We start from the raw sequence: 21,688 nt of genomic DNA on the forward strand, positions 1-21,688 counted from the left end.
AAATGGGGATACCTCCTCAAAGGTAGGGAGAAGGAAATGAGTTCATTTATGTTAGGTTTATTAAATGTTGTTATTTTCACTGTAACACCTCATTCTCAAACTTAACTAATACTTTGGTTAAATTTTGGTCGAAGGAGTCTTCAGAAATGCAAAAATGCATTCAGTAATTTCAGTAATTTAATCCATGAAACATGAACAGGGAGCTTGAAACTTCTTGAAGTTATCTAATGACTCATTATTATCTGTAGAAGCAGGCCCTATTGTTCTATTCATCCATCCATCCATCCACTCATTGTCCCTTGTTGACTTTTTCTCTGTAAGTCTAAGAGAGCTCTGAACAGGGGAGCTGATCTAAAATGCATACACACGATTGTTTAGAGGCAAAGGTTAAAGAAGATGATCGTAGGTGGGAATTTAGGCAACAGCCACCTGCAGCCATGGATGTAACCCAGAGAGGCAGTGAGCCAACAATTAAGCGATCCACTTGCTGTTGAAAGAACGAAGAAACATTAAACTCTGTTTTATGGAAAAATAGCAAGAAAACTGCTGCTTTTCTCCATGATGGAGGAAAGCTTCTGCTGTGTGCATTCACGGAGTGAAGGGTGCAGGGCCCAGTCCACAGTCTCTCGTGACTTTGGAGGACTTGATAATGGTGGCTGAGCCATGTAGGGCTAACATCTAAGAATGTAAGGCAGAGAACTCTGGGTGCTGCTTTTACATACCTGACCTCAGGAGGCCCTGCAGAATTGAGATCCTCATCTATTCAATTCATTAGTGATGAACCTGATAAATGTTCCTTCCAAGATACTGCAGTACCTGGAAATAGCCTTTGGGCCCTGATGGCAAGTGGCCCTGCCTTTTTTTTTTTTTTTTTTTTTTAAGCTCTTCTGAGTTAGATTTTTTTCTTTCCTAACTACACAAAATGCACCACAGAGATAGATGCACAGAATCTCATTTCCTACACTGCAATCTCATTAACCAATTTTTTTGATTTTGCCCTGTTGTATTTGCATGATATATGGATTTTCATTCAGCTTTTCTAGTCTTTTCACAGTTTCCATTCTGCCAAGGAAGGATTTTATTTGATTGCACCCTTAAAGCAATTTTATGGAAATCATGTGCTTGGGATAAAGATAGTTTCCAGTGGATGAGGGGGACTTGCTCATTGTCCTCTGCCCTCAGATGGATAGTATCACATGATGCAGACGAGCAAGCTGAGCTGTCCTGAAGGGTGTCATTTGAAGGGGTCAACTTGGCTCCTCAGTGGAGACTTTGGAGGGAGTACATTCCCTGATGGTACGTGGAAGCTGTATGCTGTGCATATTACGCTGTACAGCAGGAGATTGTGACTTCTTTCGAGACATATCCAGGTAGCCTGCTGTCTATTCCCTGGCAAACTGAAAGCATATTGAAGGACCCCCTGGAAAACAGCTAGGAGGCCTCAGAGCTGGCATGCTCAAAGGTGTGATGACTAAGTGGCAGGAACGTCAACTCTCTGCTTGAATTCAAAGAGTGTGTAAAATGGGGAGAGAAAAAATGAAAGTGTGGGGAGGCAGACATAAAATTAAAAAAGTTCTTTCACTAATTTGCCTGCCATTTTTGGTGAAAAAGGCAATATCCAAATTTCGGATTCACTCAGGGTTTTTTTTTGTTTTTAAATATACTTCTTGATAGAAATAATTTTTTTTTTTTAAGATTTTATTTATTTATTCATGATAGTCACAGAGAGAGAGAGAGAGAGGCTCAGAGACACAGGCAGAGGGAGAAGCGGGCTCCGTGCACCGGGAGCCCGACGTGGGATTCGATCCCGGGTCTCCAGGATCGCGCCCTGGGCCAAAGGCAGGCGCCAAACCGCTGCGCCACCCAGGGATCCCATTGATAGAAATAATTAAGTAGGATATGTGCCACTGCATTCTTTAAAAGACTACCATGAATGGGATCTAGCTTGTCTAGGTGATTATAGGTCTGGATTTTGAGATTATAAGTGTGAATCACCTTCAGGCTGACCCTTGAACTTTATAGCACTGTTGGGCTCAAAGTCAAAATGCCCCATGATGCTGTTTATTTTATGTCCAGTCCTTTTTTGTTTGTGATTTAGTTTTTTGTCTAATATTTATGTCTTCCTTTATAATGGGCATTTCACTGTTTTGACTTTCACTTACTCCCTAGTCTTGAGGCTAAGTGCCCTTGTCCTGTCCTTAGCTGTGCTGTTATTCAACTTTTCCAGAACAAATCTTCAATCCACACCCCCTACCCCCAGCTAGGTGGGGCTGAGCAGTAAAGGGACTACTGCTTAAGGGTGATAAGTATGATACATGTTTGAGTGGGGCAGGAAGCTCGCACTGAGGTTAAGAAGGGTTATGTAATTCACCCAGGGCTCAAACAGGGGATATGTTAGTATAGCCCAAATTCAGAAATCAGTAATCAGGCTTACTAGAATCACAGGTATTTAAGAGTACATAAGTTTGGAACTGCTAGTTTGGTGTGGCAAATTGGAGACACGTGTTTTCTCTCCTTCTAAAACATCACTAAGAATGATCCTGAAGGAATAACAAAGGGCATAAAGCCACAAAGGAGAGAACTAGAGAGAAGCAGTGGAAGACTAGATACACCAAAGCAGATGGAAGAGCTAGACCAGTTTTGCAGATTGGAAAACACCACCCCTCCAGCATGGGGGGGTGTGTGTGTGTGGCAGAGACCAGCCATCAGGAAGCCAGTTCATCCACTACAGAACCAGGTTCATCTGAAGAAGAGCTGGGGCAGGAGTGAGAGTAGGGAACTAATTAAATATGTTTAAAAAGCTGGGTTTTCTTTCCTGTCCCTTGTAGTCCCTTGACTGCTCAGCCCCACCCGGCTGGGGGTGGGGTGGGGATGTGGATTGAAGATTTATTCTGGGGAAGTTGAATAACAGCACAGCTAAAGACAGGACAAGGGCACTCAACCTCAAGACTAGGGAGTAAGTGAAAATCAAAACAGTGAGATGCCCAGCCCTGTGTCTTTATTTGGGCTAAATACCTCCATACAGGAAAATGGGAGAACTTTCAAGGAGCCATGGATGGGCTCAAGAGAAAAAGACACCCCTGTACTGAGACCTGGGGATTTCCCCGATAGAACAGCTGGGTCCCCCCAGTCAGGGCAACATGAAGTGGCCTGTAAAACAAGGTGGGTCACTATAGATGAAGAGAGGTATTTTATAATGATAAAAGGGTCAGTTCCAAGCACCAAAATCATGGCTTCAGAATAGGTTGGGGGGGGGGGAACCCACAGAAACTGATCAAACAGAAAGGAGAAATAATCAAATCTCAGATCTGAACTATCTATATACTAGAAATATACAAATAGAAATGGAAACTTTTTGAAAGATACTATTTACATTATCCTAAAACATCAAGGACCTTGGGCTAAATCCAAACAAAGATGTGAATGAATGATAGAGGGCTACAAAGCATCACTAAAGCCAAGTGCAAGCCTTAAAAGGTGGAGGCGACACATTGCGGTTGTGGGTTAGAATACTCAGTCTGTAATAGAATTCGAAGTGTTTTGTAGGAATGGAATTAAGAATGATGAAAAATGGAGAACAAGAAGGAGAGTAGCTTTTTAAAATTATGTGCATATGAATATGTTAAAATAGGCTAGATGGGCCTTGTGACATTTACTTTGACTGCGTGTGTGGCATTTTTCTTCTGGATTGTTGGTTCTATCCATAGAGGATATTGGCGGTGCTTCCAGGGTACTTCATGCTTATTCGTGTCATAGAACTTAGAATCTGTTTCCGATGAGTGCTAGCCCCACTGACTAAGATTTTGTGAAGCAAAATCGATGCTCGATGTTGTGCTCGATGTTGTTTCCCTCATATTTATCAGTGTCTGGTGTATAACTCAGACCTAGCCCATGCTCTGTATTTGCGTGAATGAATGAAGTGTGTGTGGTGGGCTGAATACTGGCCCCCAGAGATACCCAGGTCCTAATCACCAGAGCCTGTGAATCTTACCTTATATGTCAAAAGCAGCTTTCCAGATGTGGTAAAGTTAAGAATCTTGAGACCAAGAGACTGTGCTGGATTCTCTGGGTGGAATCTGAATGTCATCCTAAGTGTCCGTGTAAGAGGTAGGCGGAGGCAAGTCTGACAGAGCAGAATGCAGTGTGGCCCCTGAAGCAGGATCTGGGGCTGGACTTGAAGATAGAAGAAGGGGCCATGTGAACCAAGGAATTCAAGGAATATAGCTCTACAAGCTGGAAGAGGCGAGGAAACAGAGCCTCCTGAGGGAATGCATCCCATCCATCATCTTGACTGTGGCCCATTGAAATGGGTTTTGGCTTTCTGACCTCCAGAGCTGAGACCATTAGTGAGTGTTGCTTCGAGCCTCCATGCTTGTGGCAATTTGTTATAGCAGCATTAGGACACTGATTCAACATGTGAGTTGTAATTGGTGTAAATATTTCAAGAAACTATATTGCCCCTCTCCTGAGGGCAGGACCTGCTACATTTCTGGTCCCAAGACCTTTCATGCTGCCTTCTCCACTCACCAGCATGAAATGAGCTGCCTCCTTGTTTTAATTTTTTTTTTTTAAGATTTTATTTACTTATTCATGAGAGACACAAATAGAGAGGCAGAGACAGTCAGAGGAAGAGGTAGGCTCCCTGCAGGGAGTCCCATGTGGGACTTGATCCTAGGACCCCGGGGATCACCACCTGAGCCAAAGGCAGATGCTCAGCTGCTGAGTTACCCCGGTGTCCCTCCTTGTTTAACTTTTATAGTCTTGGTTGAAGTTCAGTAAGACCAGTATTTTTGAGCATTACCAAGGGAGGCTACTTTAGTTCCTTAATTCAAGTACAATTTGTTAAGTACTTATCATTTATTAGGGCCTATTGTATCAGGCCTTGAAGACCTAAAAGTTGAAGGACTCAGCCTCATCTGGAGGTGAGGCGATTATTTGCAGTGGAAGTGATCCTTGGGTTGGGTCTTAAAGGATGTGTTAGAATGAAAAGTGAAGGATGTGCCAGGTCGAGGGGGCAAACGTGTGGGTTAGAGGAGTTACGGGAGAGGAGTCTGTAGAGAGTTGGGGTGATGTCGCTGAGGAACTTCCAGGAGAAGGTGGGTGGGTGGCTGGAAGGACAAACAGATGGACAGACATTCAGACAGATACGTCAAAAAAACAGAGACAGAGTCAGAACAGACAGTCATGGGCTGACAGTGGAGACTTGGGATAAGAGAGGCCGGAGGTGGCTCACTCAGAAAGGACACCCCCAGAGCCAAGAGTGCCCAGCATGGCAGACAGGCCTGCCAGGGCTGTGGGGTGGGAGAGAAGGGGGAGGGGGAGAAAGCGAACACTTGAGGAGCAGGTATGCAGGGCTGGAGAGATGGTGTACAGGCTGGGGGAGCATTCATGACTCCTGTCTTGTCAGAGACCCATCCACTGGCCAGACCCACTAGCTTTTCTCTCATCCACCTTCTTTTCTTCCCTAATTTTAAAAAATAAAGGTATACTTTACCTATGGTGAAACTCACCCTTTTTTAAGTGTAGAGTTCTAAGAATTTTGAAAAATGAATATGATGCATTGCCACTAGCACCATCAAGATGCAGGATAGCTCCCCCAGCCCAGAAACTTTCCAGGTGTTCCCCTGCAGCCTGCCCCTACCCCTGCCATGAGACCCTGGCTGCCCTGGTCTGTTGTGCCTGCAGCTTCTGCTGAGTATGAGAGCAGCACACACCATGTGATTTTTAGTTGTCAGCTGTTAGAATTAGTGATTTGATTCCCTTAATCTGGACTCTCAATTTCACCACAAGAAGGGGTTTTATTTAGTCATTCTTTTTTCTCTCTAAAATAAGTTGAAGCAGGATTTTATTCACTTCAGCAGGATTCCTCAAATGCCTAATAGGGAATTGATTTGAGAATTTTTGCAAGTAACCTGTCAAAGTGGGTTCTAGGAAGGAAGTTTTTTCATGATGATGACTGGTTAGGTTTTAGTGCACTTTCTGAATATTTTTCTTAATGCATTTGCCTTATGAAAAACTAGACAAAGAGGAAAGTTCTTGTCAGGACAGTTACTAACTGCAACTAAGAAAATCCTAAACTGATTTAAGTGTAAGGATGCATTTTCCACAGGATCTACTATAATGCCCATGGGTCTAATAGTCAATAATGCCAACTTTAACAAAATGATAATATACCTAGTTGTCTGAAGTAGACAATTAACTTCTAGTCTCTGTTCACAATGAATATTTTTAAATTCTTGTTTAAAACTCAGATTAACTGCTGCTGGATCAGCTCTCCTCAACCCCATACATTTTCTTTACAATGTGTGTTTGGTTTCCCTGGAGTTGTTCTGGATTATAACAGTTAACCTGGCTGTTACTAGCATATAATTTACACAGGGGATGAGTTATGCATCAAAAACAAAGGCCTGTTTCCTACTGTGTAATTCCAGGACAATAGCAAGTCAATAACTCACCCTCCAGCCCCTAAAATAGTGCACTCACTGCTTGTAGCCGTCGCTCTATAAAGAGAAATAATGACAGTGTTAATCTCATTGGGTTGCAAAAGGTAAAGGAGTAAATGATCATGAAAATAAAGAGGAAAAGAAATAAATGCCTTTTCAAGGTCTAGCTGGTAGTCTTCATTGGCTTTGGGTGATGCTTGCCCTGGCCAATGGTAGGCACTATTTTCACCCTGATTTCTTCTTCTGAATGACATTTCTTATTCCTTCAAAAATTAATGCAGTAGAAAACGTTATAACTAAAAGGCTTTCGAATACCTACAGTTTTCTTCAAGTTTATAAATACCTGATACATTTCTTTTTAACTAAAAAATGAAGAGTCAGGAAAGATGGGCCAAAAGCTTTAGGGTGACAGTCAGAAGGGATGAGCCTGGTTCTGCATAGAGGGTGAAAAAATTACTTGTATACACCTTGGGGAACTGACCTGGCAGCAGTTCTTTAAGAGATAAATGAACACCACCTGGGGGTTTGTGTTTACCACCTGTTCCACATGGATTGATGGTATGATGGGGCTACCAAGAATAGGTAAGCTGCATGAATAAACATTGGGGTAATTGATCCCTCTATTTTGTATGGGTTCAGACCACATCAGAGTGTTGTGTTAAGTCGGGCCCTATTAGAAGACAATACTTGAAAAGTTTGGTTGCATGGCACCTGGGTGGCTCAGTCAGCTATGAGTCTGCCTTCAGCTCACGTTGTGAGCCAGGGATCCTGCAATCTAGCCCTCCATCCAACTCCCTGCTCGGTGGGGAGTCTGCTTCTCCTTTTGCCTCTCTCCCCTGCTTGTTTTCTCAAATAAATAAATAAAATCTTAAAAAAAAAAAAATCCGGTCACAATGAAGTGTTTGGACTTCTTTCAGCAGACAGTGTCCAGAGTGATTACTCACAAAGTATGAGTTTCCTGCCATTGGCAGAGTTCAGGCTCATATATTGGCTTCAAGAATAGGAATTTGTCTTGGATTATGACCCCACCATGAAATCGCCATCCCTTAGAGCAGTATACTGGGGGATTCCTATGCTAGATGGAAAAGAAGGCCCCCAAAATATGTTATTGCAGTGAGACTGTACAGATTAGAAACCCTGCAGGGCCAATGGGTGTTTGTTTGTTTTGTGAAAGACATGATTAGCTGATAACAGTAAACCAAGTTAGAGTTAGTAGATACAGTTTGATCTTAGCAGCTAATGACCTTTTGTGTCTTTTCCGTCTGTTGTTAAATTCCGCTTTAGATGGCTAGGTCCTTTAGTGATCTCCTAGTGCAGGGGTGATGTTTGCCACTGCACTGGGCACTAAGATTACCTGGCTAGTCCAAGTGCCCACACTCATTCAGAGAGGATGACCTTCCCAGCTGGAGGGGAACTGTTCAGTCATGGTCTTCGAGTAGTTTCCTCTTTCAACAGTTTCTAGGAATGGCAGCACACTCTTTCTGGGGATGCTGTTTGTGTGATGCCAAAATCATGGCTGGGGGTGGGGGTGGGGTGGCGGAAGGGTCCTTGCTGCTTGTGAGCTAGGAACAAGCAGAATGGGAAGAGGAAGTAATGGAAGATGAGACATACGAGCACATCTGATTCGGAAACAAAACACTGTGATCACACACAGGGGATTGTGTACCCAGACCCCTGCGATATTTTTTCAGAGATTTGACACACAGGTCGAGAAATACCCATCTGGTCTTTTGTTCCTTTCTTTTGATGCCACCACTCTCTCCTGTTACAGAGCACCAGAACTACTTTGGAATAGATGAAAACCTTGGCCCCGTGGCAGTCAGCATCCGGAGGGAGAAGGTGGAAGACGCCAAGGAGAAAGAGGGGTCCCAGTTCAACTACCGAGTAGCCTTCAGGACAAGTGAGGTAATGGCTGCCTTGTGTCCTTACGGTCCTGAGGCTGGAGCTGTTACTGCATTAGGTTCTTTCAGATACTATATAATATTAATGATTATAGTATTTAAGATCATAGAGAAAGCTTATAGTATTTTTTCCAAATAAAAATTTGAAAACCTATCACAGATGTTAAGGGGCAATGATTTTACTTCCCTCTCACATGATAGAATGGATAAAATGGTAAGAATGCAAGGTTTGGAGGCTCAGAGGGAACATACATGAACTGGACAATTCATGTCAGAACTTAGAAACCACTTCAAAATCTAACGCAGGCAGTCAGGCAGTCCACAGTGAGGAGGGGAGTGTAGCAGGATGGCTGTGCACACTTCATCACATGGAGGCTCCTGCTTCGTGCCTCGCTTGCCTTGCTGTGAGTAAAACGTGGGATTGTTGTACAAATGGACTGTGTATAGCCAAATAGGTTAGAGATGCTGATGACAAAGAATGAGATCTGGCCTGCATGTAAGGTTTTATTCTTTTGACCTGTTGTAATTAGAGGGGAATATATCTGGCAAGTATTCCAGCGTGCATATTTTTGGTTGGCTCCTTCCAGATCAGAGAGAGAGAGAAGAGAGAGAGAAGAGAACTGTTTGCTAGTGACCTGTGTATGCACGAGCCTGTGTTCCACTGTGTATGTTGCCAGGTGCTCCAGTGATTTGGGCTCTATGCTGAATAAATGGGAGATAAAGCTCCTCTCTGGCAGTGACATGTTTTAAGTCACAGGCCTGTGGTGTCCAATTAAATAGCTTTTAGCCACATGTGACTATTTAAAGTAATTCAAGGAAATTAAAAATACAGCTCCTCAGTCATGATGGTCACATGTCCAGTGCCCAGTAACCACCTGGAGCCAGTGGCTCCTGTATCAACCAGTGAGAGTGGAGAGCATTCTCATCATTGCACAAAACTGCTGGGCAGTGGTGTTCTAGAGCGTCACGCACACGGCAGACATCATTGCTACAACCGTCACCCTGACTCTGTAGACCACTATCAGTCCTCTTCCCAGAGTCAGAGTGGGTAGAGTCAGAGTGAGGTCTCTTGACTTGCAGTGCTGGGATTTCCTCTCTGGATGGCAGTCCCAGGCATTCATTACACATTTGAGGACCTATCACAAGTCATGAGGCAAAATTCAATAGTAAGAAATCTCCTGAGCCCTGAATCACCCTGCCCCTGGGTGTCACTGGATGTCCCCATTCAGCTTCAGGACTCATCAGCAGTGGAAAGTTAAATAGGAGAAGAGAAAGGAATGGAACAAAAGTCAATGTGGAACAACAGGGCAGTAGGAAAAGAGAAGGGAGGGCTAGGGAGAAGGTGCCTGGGGCCAGGCCCAGCCCCATGACATCCAACTTCTCCTCAGCGTCCTCCTCTGGTTGGCCTGAGAACTGCAGGAACATCAGGGTTCTGCCTGGCTCCCATCCTCCTCCAGGCACTGATTCAGCCCCCTCTTGCCTTCTCCCTGAGCCCTATGCACTTTTGTCATCTAAAGACTCTGGGCGTGTTGATTTTGCTTCTACCAGTTGAGAGCTGATGTCACTTTTGCCCCCCTCAGAAAAGAGACTTAACCTGCGAGGAAGGCAACTAAGAAAGTATGCTTTCAAGAAGTCCCCGAGCATAAACACAAACTCTTCTGTGATGTTCTGAAGTCTTCTGTTCTGCCCCTGCAGCTTACCACCCTACGAGGAGCAATTCTAGAAGATGCCATACCCTCCACTGCCAGGCATGGAACCGCGCGGGGACTACCTCTCAAAGAAGTTCTGGAGTACGTCATTCCAGAGCTGAGCATTCAGTGCCTGAGACAGGCTTCCAGTTCACCCAAAGTCTCGGAGCAGCTTCTCAAGCTTGATGAACAAGGGGTGTGTATGGTGTGTGGGGCTCTACGTTTGGGCAGCAGCAGGTGTCTGTGTTTCTGAATGTTTTGGACTCTTCCCATCCATCTTTCTTTTAAGATCATTTATTTTTAATGCCTCAAAGCATGTTTCCCCTCCTCTGGTTGTTCCTAAGAAACACAATGGCTTTCTAGTGTAGTTCTCCTCCTGCTGAGTCGTGACCTGTATGGTTTTTTACCAAGGCTCTGGTGTGTCCTGTGTCTTGTATCCTCACAAGAGCACAGCTGATTCATGATTCTTAGAGAGCAGTGGTATTTTTTCCAGGGTTTAACAAACTCACATTGGACCTTTCCCCAAACTAACATTTATTCTTGTCCACTGTGTGAGGCATTCATGCTAACAGATGGAAGTGCACATTGTGCATTGGGGACACTGATATAGAGAAGTAGTCCCTTCCCCCCTGGAGGGAAAGTAAGACCAAGACCTCTGCAGGGCAGATATGGGAATGGACCTTGGGGAAGTTTAAATGCAGTGAGTGCCTTGGGAAAAGAAGAAAGAACATTTGACGGTACATCTCCTGAAGGAGGTGGCATTGTAACTGGAATTTACGTAGAATTCCAGGAGGGGATTGGAAGGAGTTGGCTGCTTTAGGAACTCTGATGAGTTTCTTTATAAGCCAGGGGCACATCTCAGGAGGGTGTAGTTAAAAAAAAAAAAAAAAAAAAAGCTAGAGCATATATAGACCTTGAAAGCTAGGCTAAGGAGTTTGCACGTGATTTAGGAGGCAGTAGGGAGCCACTGAAGCTTTTTGGTAGGACAAGACAGGATCAGAGCTGTATTATATTAAAGATTATCCTGCTGGAAGGGAATGAGACAGGCTGGTGAAGATAAAGACTGATGATGGGCTGGAGTTCAATTATGGGCCGTTGACATCGTCCCAGAATTAATTAATGATGGACAGGATAGGAACAGTGGCCCAGAAGACAGGAAGAGATCTTTCAAGTGTCAGATGTGAGATAACTTGTAGTGGGAAACTAAGAGGTCAGCATCCCAGTGTATGCAATAGATTTCAAATGAGTGGATTTTTTTTTAAATGCATGCTGTAAAAAAACTAAAAAAATAATGTCTATTCCAGAATTTTCTAAAGAAATTTTTTTTGCCTGTTTTAGAGAGAATAGGAGGTATTTCTTGGTTGACCCAATAACATCAATGTGGTATATTGATGGTGTATTTGATACTCAGATGGCTAGAATTCCAAAAGTGATGAAATGGTAATTTTGTCTAAGAAATTAACACTGCACATAATATATCACTATGCTTGCTTGGCTGTACTTGGTGGATGAGGTAGCTTGTACCCTTGGGATGCTGTGGAAACTCCCACAGATGGCCCATGTTCCACAGGCGTGAATCCCAAAGTCCTCAAGGCCCTGAGAGACATCACAGCAACTAGAGTTGACCCTCTCCTCACAAAATGAAGCAAGTACTGGGGATGTCTGCTCAGCAGAATAGGTCCAGAAGCTATACTGGGCAATTTTTTTGTTGTTAATGAAGAGTTTAACTGCTTTTAAATGAATACCTTTTTGTAGTCTGATGTAAAACTTCATGCTTTCAAAATCAAGCTCTGCTTTTAAGCAGACCGATGCATCATTTACTCTGGTTGAATTTCGTGTGGTTTTTCTTTGGCAGTTGTATTTGTTTGACTTTGGTATACTTTCTAATGGTGTACAGTGTGACGTTGTCACTTACCCTGACCTCTTGATGGTGTCTGATTCCTATATGACATGAGGAAGAGATACTATTTATATTCATCCTTTAGATTGGACGGCTGTTTCTTTTTTTTAACATCCGAGTTTTTAAAGGTTCATTAAAAGTTGCCACTAACCTGCTAGAGTGTTTGAGAATTTATTCTAGGTAGTGCTCTTTTTATTCACCTTCTTAATAGTAAATCTGCACAGGAGTGCGATGGGTCACTTCTAGGGCACTGTTCTTGGGCGGGGGGCGGGGGAGGGTTAATCTTGAAAAGTACTGAAGGGATACATGGTCATGTGCTGCTTCCCTGGGGTTTGTAGCTCACAAACTGGGTCCAGCACAGTCATTGAGTGCATCGCTGTGTTCACGACACTGGTTCATAAGCAGGAGGTTCAGCAGAAGTTTAGATCACATACATGTTCCATTCTTTACATTCGTTAAGATGTTTTGAGCAGAAAAACTCCCCTCAATGGAGAATGATAAAGGAAGTAATTATTAAGTGAGACTCTGAAACTTTTGTTACTTTACATAAATTCACCTCTCAACCTCTCAAATCCCATTTTTCCTGTTTTAAGAGACAATCCTAATTTATAGAACAGATGACTTCATAAAATTATATAGGTCAGTGTAAAAAAACTTTCAAATTATGGCCGCTCACTGTCTTAGAATATCATGACATCTTTGGCAGAATGATTGATTTGTTTTCAGGCTGACTTCCCTCTTGTCCCCTCACTCTAGCTATATATGCATACATACCAGGCTTGCTTCAGGTGAAGTCATAGGAGTCTAAAGAAATGATCTAAATAAATGAGACTGCATGCTTGCCAGGAGTAGGAGTCCTGAGAAAGCACGGAAAGAAGGGCTTCCCAGCACACTCCAGTCTATTTGCAAGACATTTTTGAGGCTTTGTGGGTTTTGTCACCTTCATTTAAATTTAAATTTCCTTGGGATCCCTGGGTGGCGCAGCGGTTTAGCGCCTGCCTTTGGCCCAGGGCGCGATCCTGGATTCCCACGTCGGGCTCCCGGTGCATGGAGCCTGCTTCTCCCTCTGCCTGTGTCTCTGCCTCTCTCTCTCTCTCACTGTGTGCCTATCATAAATAAATTAAAAAAAACTAAAAAAAAAAAAAAAAAAAAGTAAATTTAAATTTCCTTGTCAATGAGAACAAGACTTCTGCCCTTGGGAATAAGAGCAGTCAGTTGTTATCCTGTCTTAGGAAGCAAAGGAAACCTACTGTGCTGGTTGTCTGTCTGGGCAGCCTGTCTGTAAGTCCAGCTTTCAGCACTGAAGCCGTATGCAGTTTCTACAAGCAAGTATTTCTGGTTTCTAACAGTACTGATGATGCTCTGGAATCAGCCGAACTCCCGCCAGGACCATGAGACTGGCTGTAGTTCAGAGCAGTTAAGTCAAGGGCAGTGGGAAGGGTGAGAGTTTGGGGGGCGGCCCGAGGTCTGGAGGCTTGGATGCAAACCTGGTTCTAAGACAATTGGGAATTTTAGTACTTGGTAGCTGGGGTCTCCTCTTTGTTTTATGCCCTGATTAACTGATTAACCGCAGTTCTGAGAACTGCTAGTTCTGTGATACCACACAAGAGGAGTGATGGTCGAGTGTTTTCATGAGGTTTGTAAGAGATTCAAGTCAGAGAAGTCTCTTCACAGTGTTTCATTCTGTTATTGCTTTAGTGGAATGACAGTCATTGTAGCAAGCAAACTCCAATTATTTGTTCCAAGTCCCTAAAGACAGTTCCACTTTGTGGGCTCCTTACAGTAAATGTGTGTGAAGCCCATGCGATGCTATGTGTGTGCCCCAGGACATTTTCACTGCAGCAGAGCTCTGGTGGCTGTTGTGAATACTTGGGGGTTTTGAGATCTATTGGTACCACATACCATAATTTTTATGGGCCTAGGGGCTTCTTGGAGGGAACACAGATCCAGTTCACAGTCAGGGTCTAGACTCTGCCTGGTTTGTCCAGTGTCTGGGAAGAAAGATGTGATATGGACAGCACTCCAGCCAGCAAAGTAGGCCTGAGGAAGTCCAGTTCTCTGCGTGTTGGTCTTTGCCTGAATGAGAGCCCCCTAGGAATATCAAGTCCAGAAGACTCTGGAATCACATAGAGAAATTGTGCCAATCTGGTGAGCACTCTGCTTAATGGGCATGAAGCCATACCAGCCCAAACTGCAGGGCCTCACACAGCTTTGCTCTGGGCCTCCTCCCAAAAGGGTGGACGTGAGGAGGGAAAGGAGTTTCCCACTAGGGATGCCAGGGCAGACTGAGACAGGCTTAGACTGAGACAGGCTTCAGGAGCGGCCATGGGACTTGGAGGCTTCGGTAGCCCAAGATGCAGTGGCCAGATGATGTTGACACATGGTGCTGGCAGAGGCCTGTTGTGAGTGGCAGGTAGAGGAGCAGGGCACGGGCGGACAGAATGAGCTGCAAGGATGTGGAGGACAGTGTGGCAGTCTCTGGGTGCAGGGGAGGCTGTGGAAGCCGGGATGGATGGGCGTTCAGGCCCATGGGATGTAGGGGTCACATGCACTAGCGCTAACCATACCGCTGCATCTCTGCTGGACTCCCGTTAAGGCTAGAGCCAGGTAACTGGAGAGAGTCGAAATCATCCTCTAATGGCAAAAGAGACGTCAGACCAGCATATCTAGGATGGGGTTGGCTCGTTAGAGGATCGGTATGGATCCTGACAATCGCTGAGATCACCAGCATCCATGGTGATATTGCTAGTGCTGCATTTCCTGAGTGTGCTTTAATATCCAAAATGTCTTCCGAGTCACTCAGGAACAATTAGTGTTTATAATGAAATAATATTAGGCATTTTTATTGCACTTCATATTTTTTCTAGATGACAGTCTATTTGCAGTAGATATGGGATCTCATTTATTTGGAGAGTTGAGTTGATCAGAAACATTTATTCCTCAGTCTCTGGATGAAAGGAAATGTTTCTCTACTTGACCCTACTGAAGAATTAGCTCAATAAAATTTGTGATAGGAGCTATAAAGTAGCTTGTGCATGGCATCTCACATTCCCACATCCAGGATAAGAATCATTGTCTTCACTTGTACAGTCGAATGTCTTCGGCTATGATAGGAGCCCAGGCCTATGGGCTGTCCACTATGCTGTGGAGTCCATCACTATCCGTAGCTTGTTGAGTCAGATTGTGAACAAATGCTTCCTTTAACATCCTCCCCACTCACCCAATAGCACTTAGTCCAGTTTGACAACATTCAGAATATCGTGGTAGTTGACTCTCTTCAACTCTAAATTTATCCTAATGTGCAGTGAGGTGCTTCCTGCAGTCTGCTTAGATCACCTGGGCAGGGGGCTTCCTACCTTTTTTGAATTGTGTGTTGTCATTAGGTAATGTGGATAAGACGGCTTTTATCACTTTCCTGTTCGAGGGAAATGAATATAATTTTGCCTTATTTTACTTATAGTCTGCTATACATTTTGATTAAAGGCTCTATTTTATGGCTTGATAATGAAAGTGAATAGTGTTATGGGTTGCTGCCTTTAAGAAATCGGTGATGTCTGATAAATCTGTCAGGTTTTGAGGCTCCGTTTGCTGGTAGTAAGATTAAGTGCTCTGATTTCATGAGTGAGAAGTAGTTTCTCTTTGGATAAAATAAGAAAGCTATAAAAATGGATCCAGTGTCTCCCCGGCCTTGGGAGAAGGCAGTCCTGAGGCTTCCAGCGTGACAAGAGATTGATTGTGAGTTAGAATTACAGCAGGAACTCTTCAATGGCTCTTAAAATTCTTTATGGTTTATTGTATATTTAGCAGATGTTTTCTTTGCAAGACAGTCAAAACTACAGAAATAACTATAATTTTATAGCCAAAGTTACTTTCACGGACACAAAATGTTGTTCTACTTATATACGTATATGACAGTTCTCACTGGGATTCCTTTCTTACTGAACCTTCATTTGATTTGTTTTTTCATTACTGTCTTTCATATTTTCATGAATGTTCAAAGAACAGCAACAACTAAAGCATCAGGAGCCAGAGAGGGAAAAAACTTAAAAGTTTGTGGCCTTTCTTTTTTCTTTGGACTCAGAAGATGATGCTCCTTACTGCATAGAGGGTATAAGATTAGGACTTCCCCAGTTATATTTTCCAGAAGATTCCTGAACTTGTCTCTCCATTCTGGAAACCTGGTCAATCCCACATGGCCATAGCCTTACATTCTATTTCTTAGGGTTTCTACCATTTCTCCAGCTGTGTTTGGGGGTTTCTGTGTTCATTATCTATCTGTAGCATTTCACGCAATGACAATTGCTTCCTCTTTTGCTTATGGGAATTGTCCTAGCATGCTTACTGTAGTTTTAATTTTACTGGAAGTTAGCTTGTCTAATACTCTTTGCCAAGTAATTCTATTTCTCCCCCATTTCAGCTGAGCTTTCAGCACAAGATCGGGATCCTTTATTGCAAAGCAGGCCAGAGCACAGAGGAGGAGATGTATAACAATGAGACGGCGGGACCAGCTTTTGAAGAATTCCTTGATCTTCTGGGCCAGCGAGTCCGGCTGAAAGGATTTACCAAATACCGAGCTCAGCTAGACAATAAAAGTAAGCTTCATATTTGTGTGTGTGTGTGTGTGTGCGCGCGCACACACACATTTAATTCTCCGCAGGTAGGCGTACCACATAAATCTAAGTGAGCAATCACTTGCCCTCCCATTCTTGACCCTGACAGTGGCCTAGCCAAGCTTATTTGGGATAGAGTTGAGATTTCCTCAGATGAGCAAAGGAAGCACATTTCTCAAGAGGTATATGTTTCGCAGAAGCTCAAAAGGTCAGTTCTTTTTCTGTAATGCCAGCAGAGATATTCCCCAGTGTTTCGTGAAGAATCTTTTAATATTTCCTTCTTTCTCTTAGCCTCACCTCTGCATTCATTTCTAAAAAAGACAAAATATTAGCGCGTTTGCTCATGCCATGTTCTCAGGCTCATTCTGTTCATTTCTGGTTTCATGATGTTAGCTGGGGAATTGAAGCAGTGATTAGAAGCTGATGCATCCTGTTTTTCAGTAACCTTACCCAGGTACCCTTGAGCGGGACACACACTAGCTCCAAGGAGCTGATTGAAAACATAGACTCTATGCCATCCTGTGATGTGCAGATTGGTCTTGTATCTTCATTTAGAGGATCCTTTTCCTCTGGTCCTCATAAATTCTAAATATCTTATCTTTGTGCTATTGGATTTCATTGCCATCAGCATCTAACATACCAAAGTAATTTTATTTTGGGAAATTCTGCTTATTATTAAGCAGTTGACTGCTTACTCTTTTAATCAAAGGTGAGCAGATAGATCCTACAGTTGGAGGAAGTGGGAAGCCATATAGCCCACTCCTAGTAGGCGCGGGATGAAGGGGAAGCTTCTTCCCCAAGGGAACATCTGTGTGAGTCCATCTCAGGGCCTGTGGCTCCATGCTACCCAGAGCCCATCAACCCGGAAGCCTCATCGATACTCCCCTGCATCAGGGTGGTACTGTGTCTTTGTGTGCCTGTCAGTCAGATCTGGATTTTTATCTACTTTTGAAAGTTAGGTTTAGAACATAGATCTGGAGACAGTATTACCTCATATGTTGGCCCCTGTGTGTCCTACACGCATGCCAAGGTTGGACTTGACTATTATATCAGATGCATATTGCTCTTGCCTCAGATCTGTAAAGATTAGGAAATAATTTGTGACACCCACTGTAAGTATCCACATATGAGACCTTTTCTGATTTTTTTTCTTTTTATTTGCAAACTCCCTTTGCCTGCAAACCACCAGCCACCCCCTAGAGATGTGGGCGTGCCACCCTTAGGGATATGCATCCTGGAAAACCACTGCTGACATGGATTCCTTATTATGTATGCCTGTCATCTCTCTTCAGTGGGGTGAATTGAGGAAACATTGTAAGAACTTCTGATCTGTACATTCTGTAAAACTGCCACACAGATAATGTAAATACTTTTCTAGGTATAAGAATCAACATCAGCTTTGAATTTTTATGACCTAGGAGATACATGTCCTTGATCCATTACAGATGCAATACTAAGTACCTCACTCAAGGAAATGATAACATAAGAATGAGATTTTGACGTGTTGGTTCTCATAATCAGCAAATCTAAGTTATTCTTACGAACAAGGCATTCTGTGAGATGTGACGAAGTCTAAGACATCCCTGTGGTAAAGAGGAAGTTTCTAAGAATTATGTTTCATGAAATGGTCAAATAAAATTAGATCTTTCATAGAACTGATGCAAAAAAAGTCTTCGTTCTTGAATTCAGGAGAGTGGTGTTGTATGGTCTTCACCCTGTCCTCCCACAGGACATTGGTTGAATCTGAGCCACAAGGAAAATTTAGCGTGTCTGGATGTCCCTTTTGGGTATCATAAAATGGGTTCTTTCTGTCTTAAATACAAAGTGAAATGAAGTAGGAAGAGAGGGAACATGAGCCACTAAGGTGCTCTGCTCACCACAGTGGAGTATAGACCTGAGGCTGTCTGTGGACAGTCTCTTTTGGGTCTGGATGCTGAGGTGACAAAACTGGGGACTACCCTGATGGCCTGCAGCTATTTCCAATAGAAATATTTGCAGGAAAAAAAAAAGAAATATTTGTAGCAGACCCTTGAACAGCTTGTCTGTTCACCTGTTCCATTACCATACTGATATTTGAGATGAAAAATGTCAGAATATTTAATTTCAGAAATCCATCTTGTAGGACTGTTTGGGACAAATTATAATCTTATTTAAAAAAAAATGTTTTCTTCTCCCAGGGGCACTTGGGTGGCTCAGTGGGTTAAGCAACTGCCTTTGGCTTAGGTCATAATCTTGGGGTCCTGGGATCGAGCCTCCTATGGGGCTCCCTGCTCAGGAGGGAGTCTGCTTGTCTTCTTCCTCTGCCCTTCCTTCCCGTTCATGATCTCTCTGTCTCCCTCAGATAAATAAAATATTTAGGAAAACAAAGTCTGTTCCCCCGCCTTCATTGAAATATCCTGAAGCTGAAACCTGGTGACTAGACTATTAGCTGTCTATAAGGATTCCTCTCACTGAATTCTAACCATCCAAATAGCAGGGTGTTGTGATGAGAATTGTTGAATGTGCTAGGTTATTTGAGCCCCTGACCTTCATGTTGTTATTAATGAGTGAGTTCTTCATGGAAGAGGATCATCAGTCCCTTATGACCGTGCTCTTTCACTTCCAAAGCCACATTCTCTGTCTTCAGCCAAGAGAGTTGAAATGGAATTGTACCTTCCAAGAAGTCCTATGAAAAATAACACATATGTACTTAATATACAACTAAAAGAGATCATTGATTTGGGAACTGGTTAATGGAATTTGGTTAAGAGGTTATTAGATGAATAACCTCTTAACATCTACAGGTTGATTCGTCAAATATTTTAAATACTTCCCCTTTTCATTAAATTGTCTGCTATGAATACCTTTTCAGAATCTGCAAAACTGGATGTGATCATTTTTTTCTACAAAATTTTCAGGACTGTTTCTGAGTCAGAATGAATATTCAAAGAAAAAACTGCAGGATTCAGAAAGAAAAGAATAAAGGTCCATGAAGGTTAAGTGTTGTAATATTTTTAAAGTAAAATTAAAATATATATTTTTGAAGATTTTTTTTTTTTTTCATGAGAAACCTGGAGAGAGAGGCAGAGCCATAGGCAGAGGGAGAAGCAGGCTCCCTACAAGGAGCTTGATGCGAGACTCGATCCTGGGACGCCAGGATCATGACCTGAGCCAAAGGCAAGCGCTCAACCACTGTGCCACCCAGGCATTCCAAATTAAAATATTTAGATTGAAAAAAGGGGGCCCTGAGTGGCTCAGCCGGTTGAGTGTCTGACTCTTGATCTCAGCTCAGGTCTTGATCTCAATCTTGAGTTCAAGCCCCACAAATGGGCTTCATGCTGAACATGGAGCCTACTTAAAATAAAAAAAAAAAAAAAAAAAAAAAAAAAGCCCAAGATGACTACATAAAGTTCCTCCTAACAAACAGTGGAATAAACTTTTTTTTTTTAATGACCTTGAATAACTGTTTCTTACTGTTTAAATGATAGACAAGTAAACTTCTATGTTAGTCAAAGATTGAGAAAGGCAGCCCTGAATTCTGTGTACATCTTGCTTCATATATATCCTTTTGTCTTTATTTATCCATATGCAAAGTGGTTAAAAACTATGCCTTAAAGTTATCACGTAAGTGTTAAGTCACTGTTGGTTTAGGTGTGTGAAACTCTCAGCTTGTGGTAACCTGTGGATAATGCAGATGGATTTTGAATTTGCAAAGAATCATTCTGCTTTTCAGCAGGTGAATAGCTGTATGATTAAGAGGGGTTCAGATGTCACAGTTTTTAACACGTCAGTGCATAATACACAGTAAGAGATCACTGTCGTTCTCTGCCTTAATCATATGACTGCATCATTGCATAGCCTGCTGAAAAGGGAAGGAAATTTTTTTTTTTAAAGGGAAGGAAATTAATTATGTAATTCAGGGAAAGAAATCTTGAGCATTTTTTATTCTCATTCTCATATTAAGTCAGTCCTGTTTCATTTTGTTGAGTTCTGGAAGATCAGGTACCCAAGAATCATTAAGAATTAACTGTAAACCCACACACAGAGTGGGGCAAGGAGGGGGGCTAGTTGGCCCGTACTCTCCAATAATGGCACCCACACCTGCCGAGTTGCACCTCCAGCTTCCATCCTGTGCTTACCTCTGCTCAGCTGCATCCGTGGTGGGTCCTCTATGTCAGTATTGCAAAGGTGAGCATATTGAAAAAAGGGAGGGGAAGCACATAGATGAGAGCAGATGAGAAGAAACCCAAGCATTAAGGCCACAGGGGCGGGTTGGGAAGTGGCAGGAATGGTGTGCAGCGAGAGAGCAGAGTGGCTGCCAAGACACCACCGGTGGGGTATAGTTGGGTGGTTTGTCCTTTCCAAATGGATTGCCTTAGGAAAACAACCTTCTAAGTGTCCCGTTGCTAACTTTTGCAGTTTCCTGACTTGATTTTGTCCTCCACCTCTGTTTTCAGCTGATTCTACAGGAACTCACTCCCTCTACACCACATACAAAGACTATGAAGTCATGTTCCACGTGTCCACCATGCTTCCCTACATGCCCAACAACAGGCAGCAGGTGGGTCTTCCCTCTACTTCCCAGATCTGAGCTCAGCCCATTGATGAGCTTCATGAGATTGGAATTGGCAAAGCCTCACTGGGGGATTTTCTCTTCAGCAGCATTAATAATATTTACTCTTTTCATCATTTGGAAATAGTGGGCCTTTAAAAGGGAGGAGTTTTGCATATTTCTGTTGCACTTTTTCCTTAAAATACTTGGAAACTCTTCCACATGCACCTTATTGCTTGCTAGGCAAAATCTTAGTGGAAACCAGTGTCAACTGTGTTCAATATAAATAAGCCAGTGAGGTGAGCTGAGCTCAGGTTTCTGAGTATGGGTAGATAACTTATTTCTAGAAAATACTGTAAGAACAGGTCTTTTAATTTATTCATGGCATGATTCAGTTTTAGTGATTTGATTGTATTTGGGTTCAATCAGGAGTTAAAGTTTGTTTTCATGTCAAGGAAGTTTAGTTATGATGTCATTAAACTGTACTCCTTTGCTATAAAAATATATTACCACATCAGGGACTGCATAGCATTTGTTGAATGAGGGATGCCTGTGGCTCAGTTGGTTAAGAGTCTGCTTTCAGTTCAAGTCATGATCTCAGTGTCCTGGGATGGA

At 42.9% G+C, this 21,688-nt stretch overlaps 1 protein-coding gene across 7 annotated transcripts in view; it reads left to right on the forward strand.

Moving 5' to 3' along the window:
• SIPA1L2 (signal induced proliferation associated 1 like 2) overlaps positions 1–21,688 on the forward strand; it is a 212,729-nt gene that overhangs the window by 113,966 nt on the left and 77,075 nt on the right. For all 7 annotated transcript variants that reach the window (XM_072823065.1, XM_072823066.1, XM_072823061.1 and 4 more), the window contains 4 exons: positions 8,215–8,348; positions 10,040–10,228; positions 16,350–16,524; positions 20,979–21,082. In XM_072823065.1, the coding sequence (XP_072679166.1) occupies positions 8,215–8,348; positions 10,040–10,228; positions 16,350–16,524; positions 20,979–21,082 (602 nt within the window). The remainder of the gene's footprint in view (positions 1–8,214; positions 8,349–10,039; positions 10,229–16,349; positions 16,525–20,978; positions 21,083–21,688) is intronic.

This window comes from Canis lupus, chromosome 4 (genome assembly GCF_048164855.1).
Source record: "Canis lupus baileyi chromosome 4, mCanLup2.hap1, whole genome shotgun sequence".
Lineage (NCBI taxonomy): Eukaryota > Metazoa > Chordata > Mammalia > Carnivora > Canidae > Canis > Canis lupus.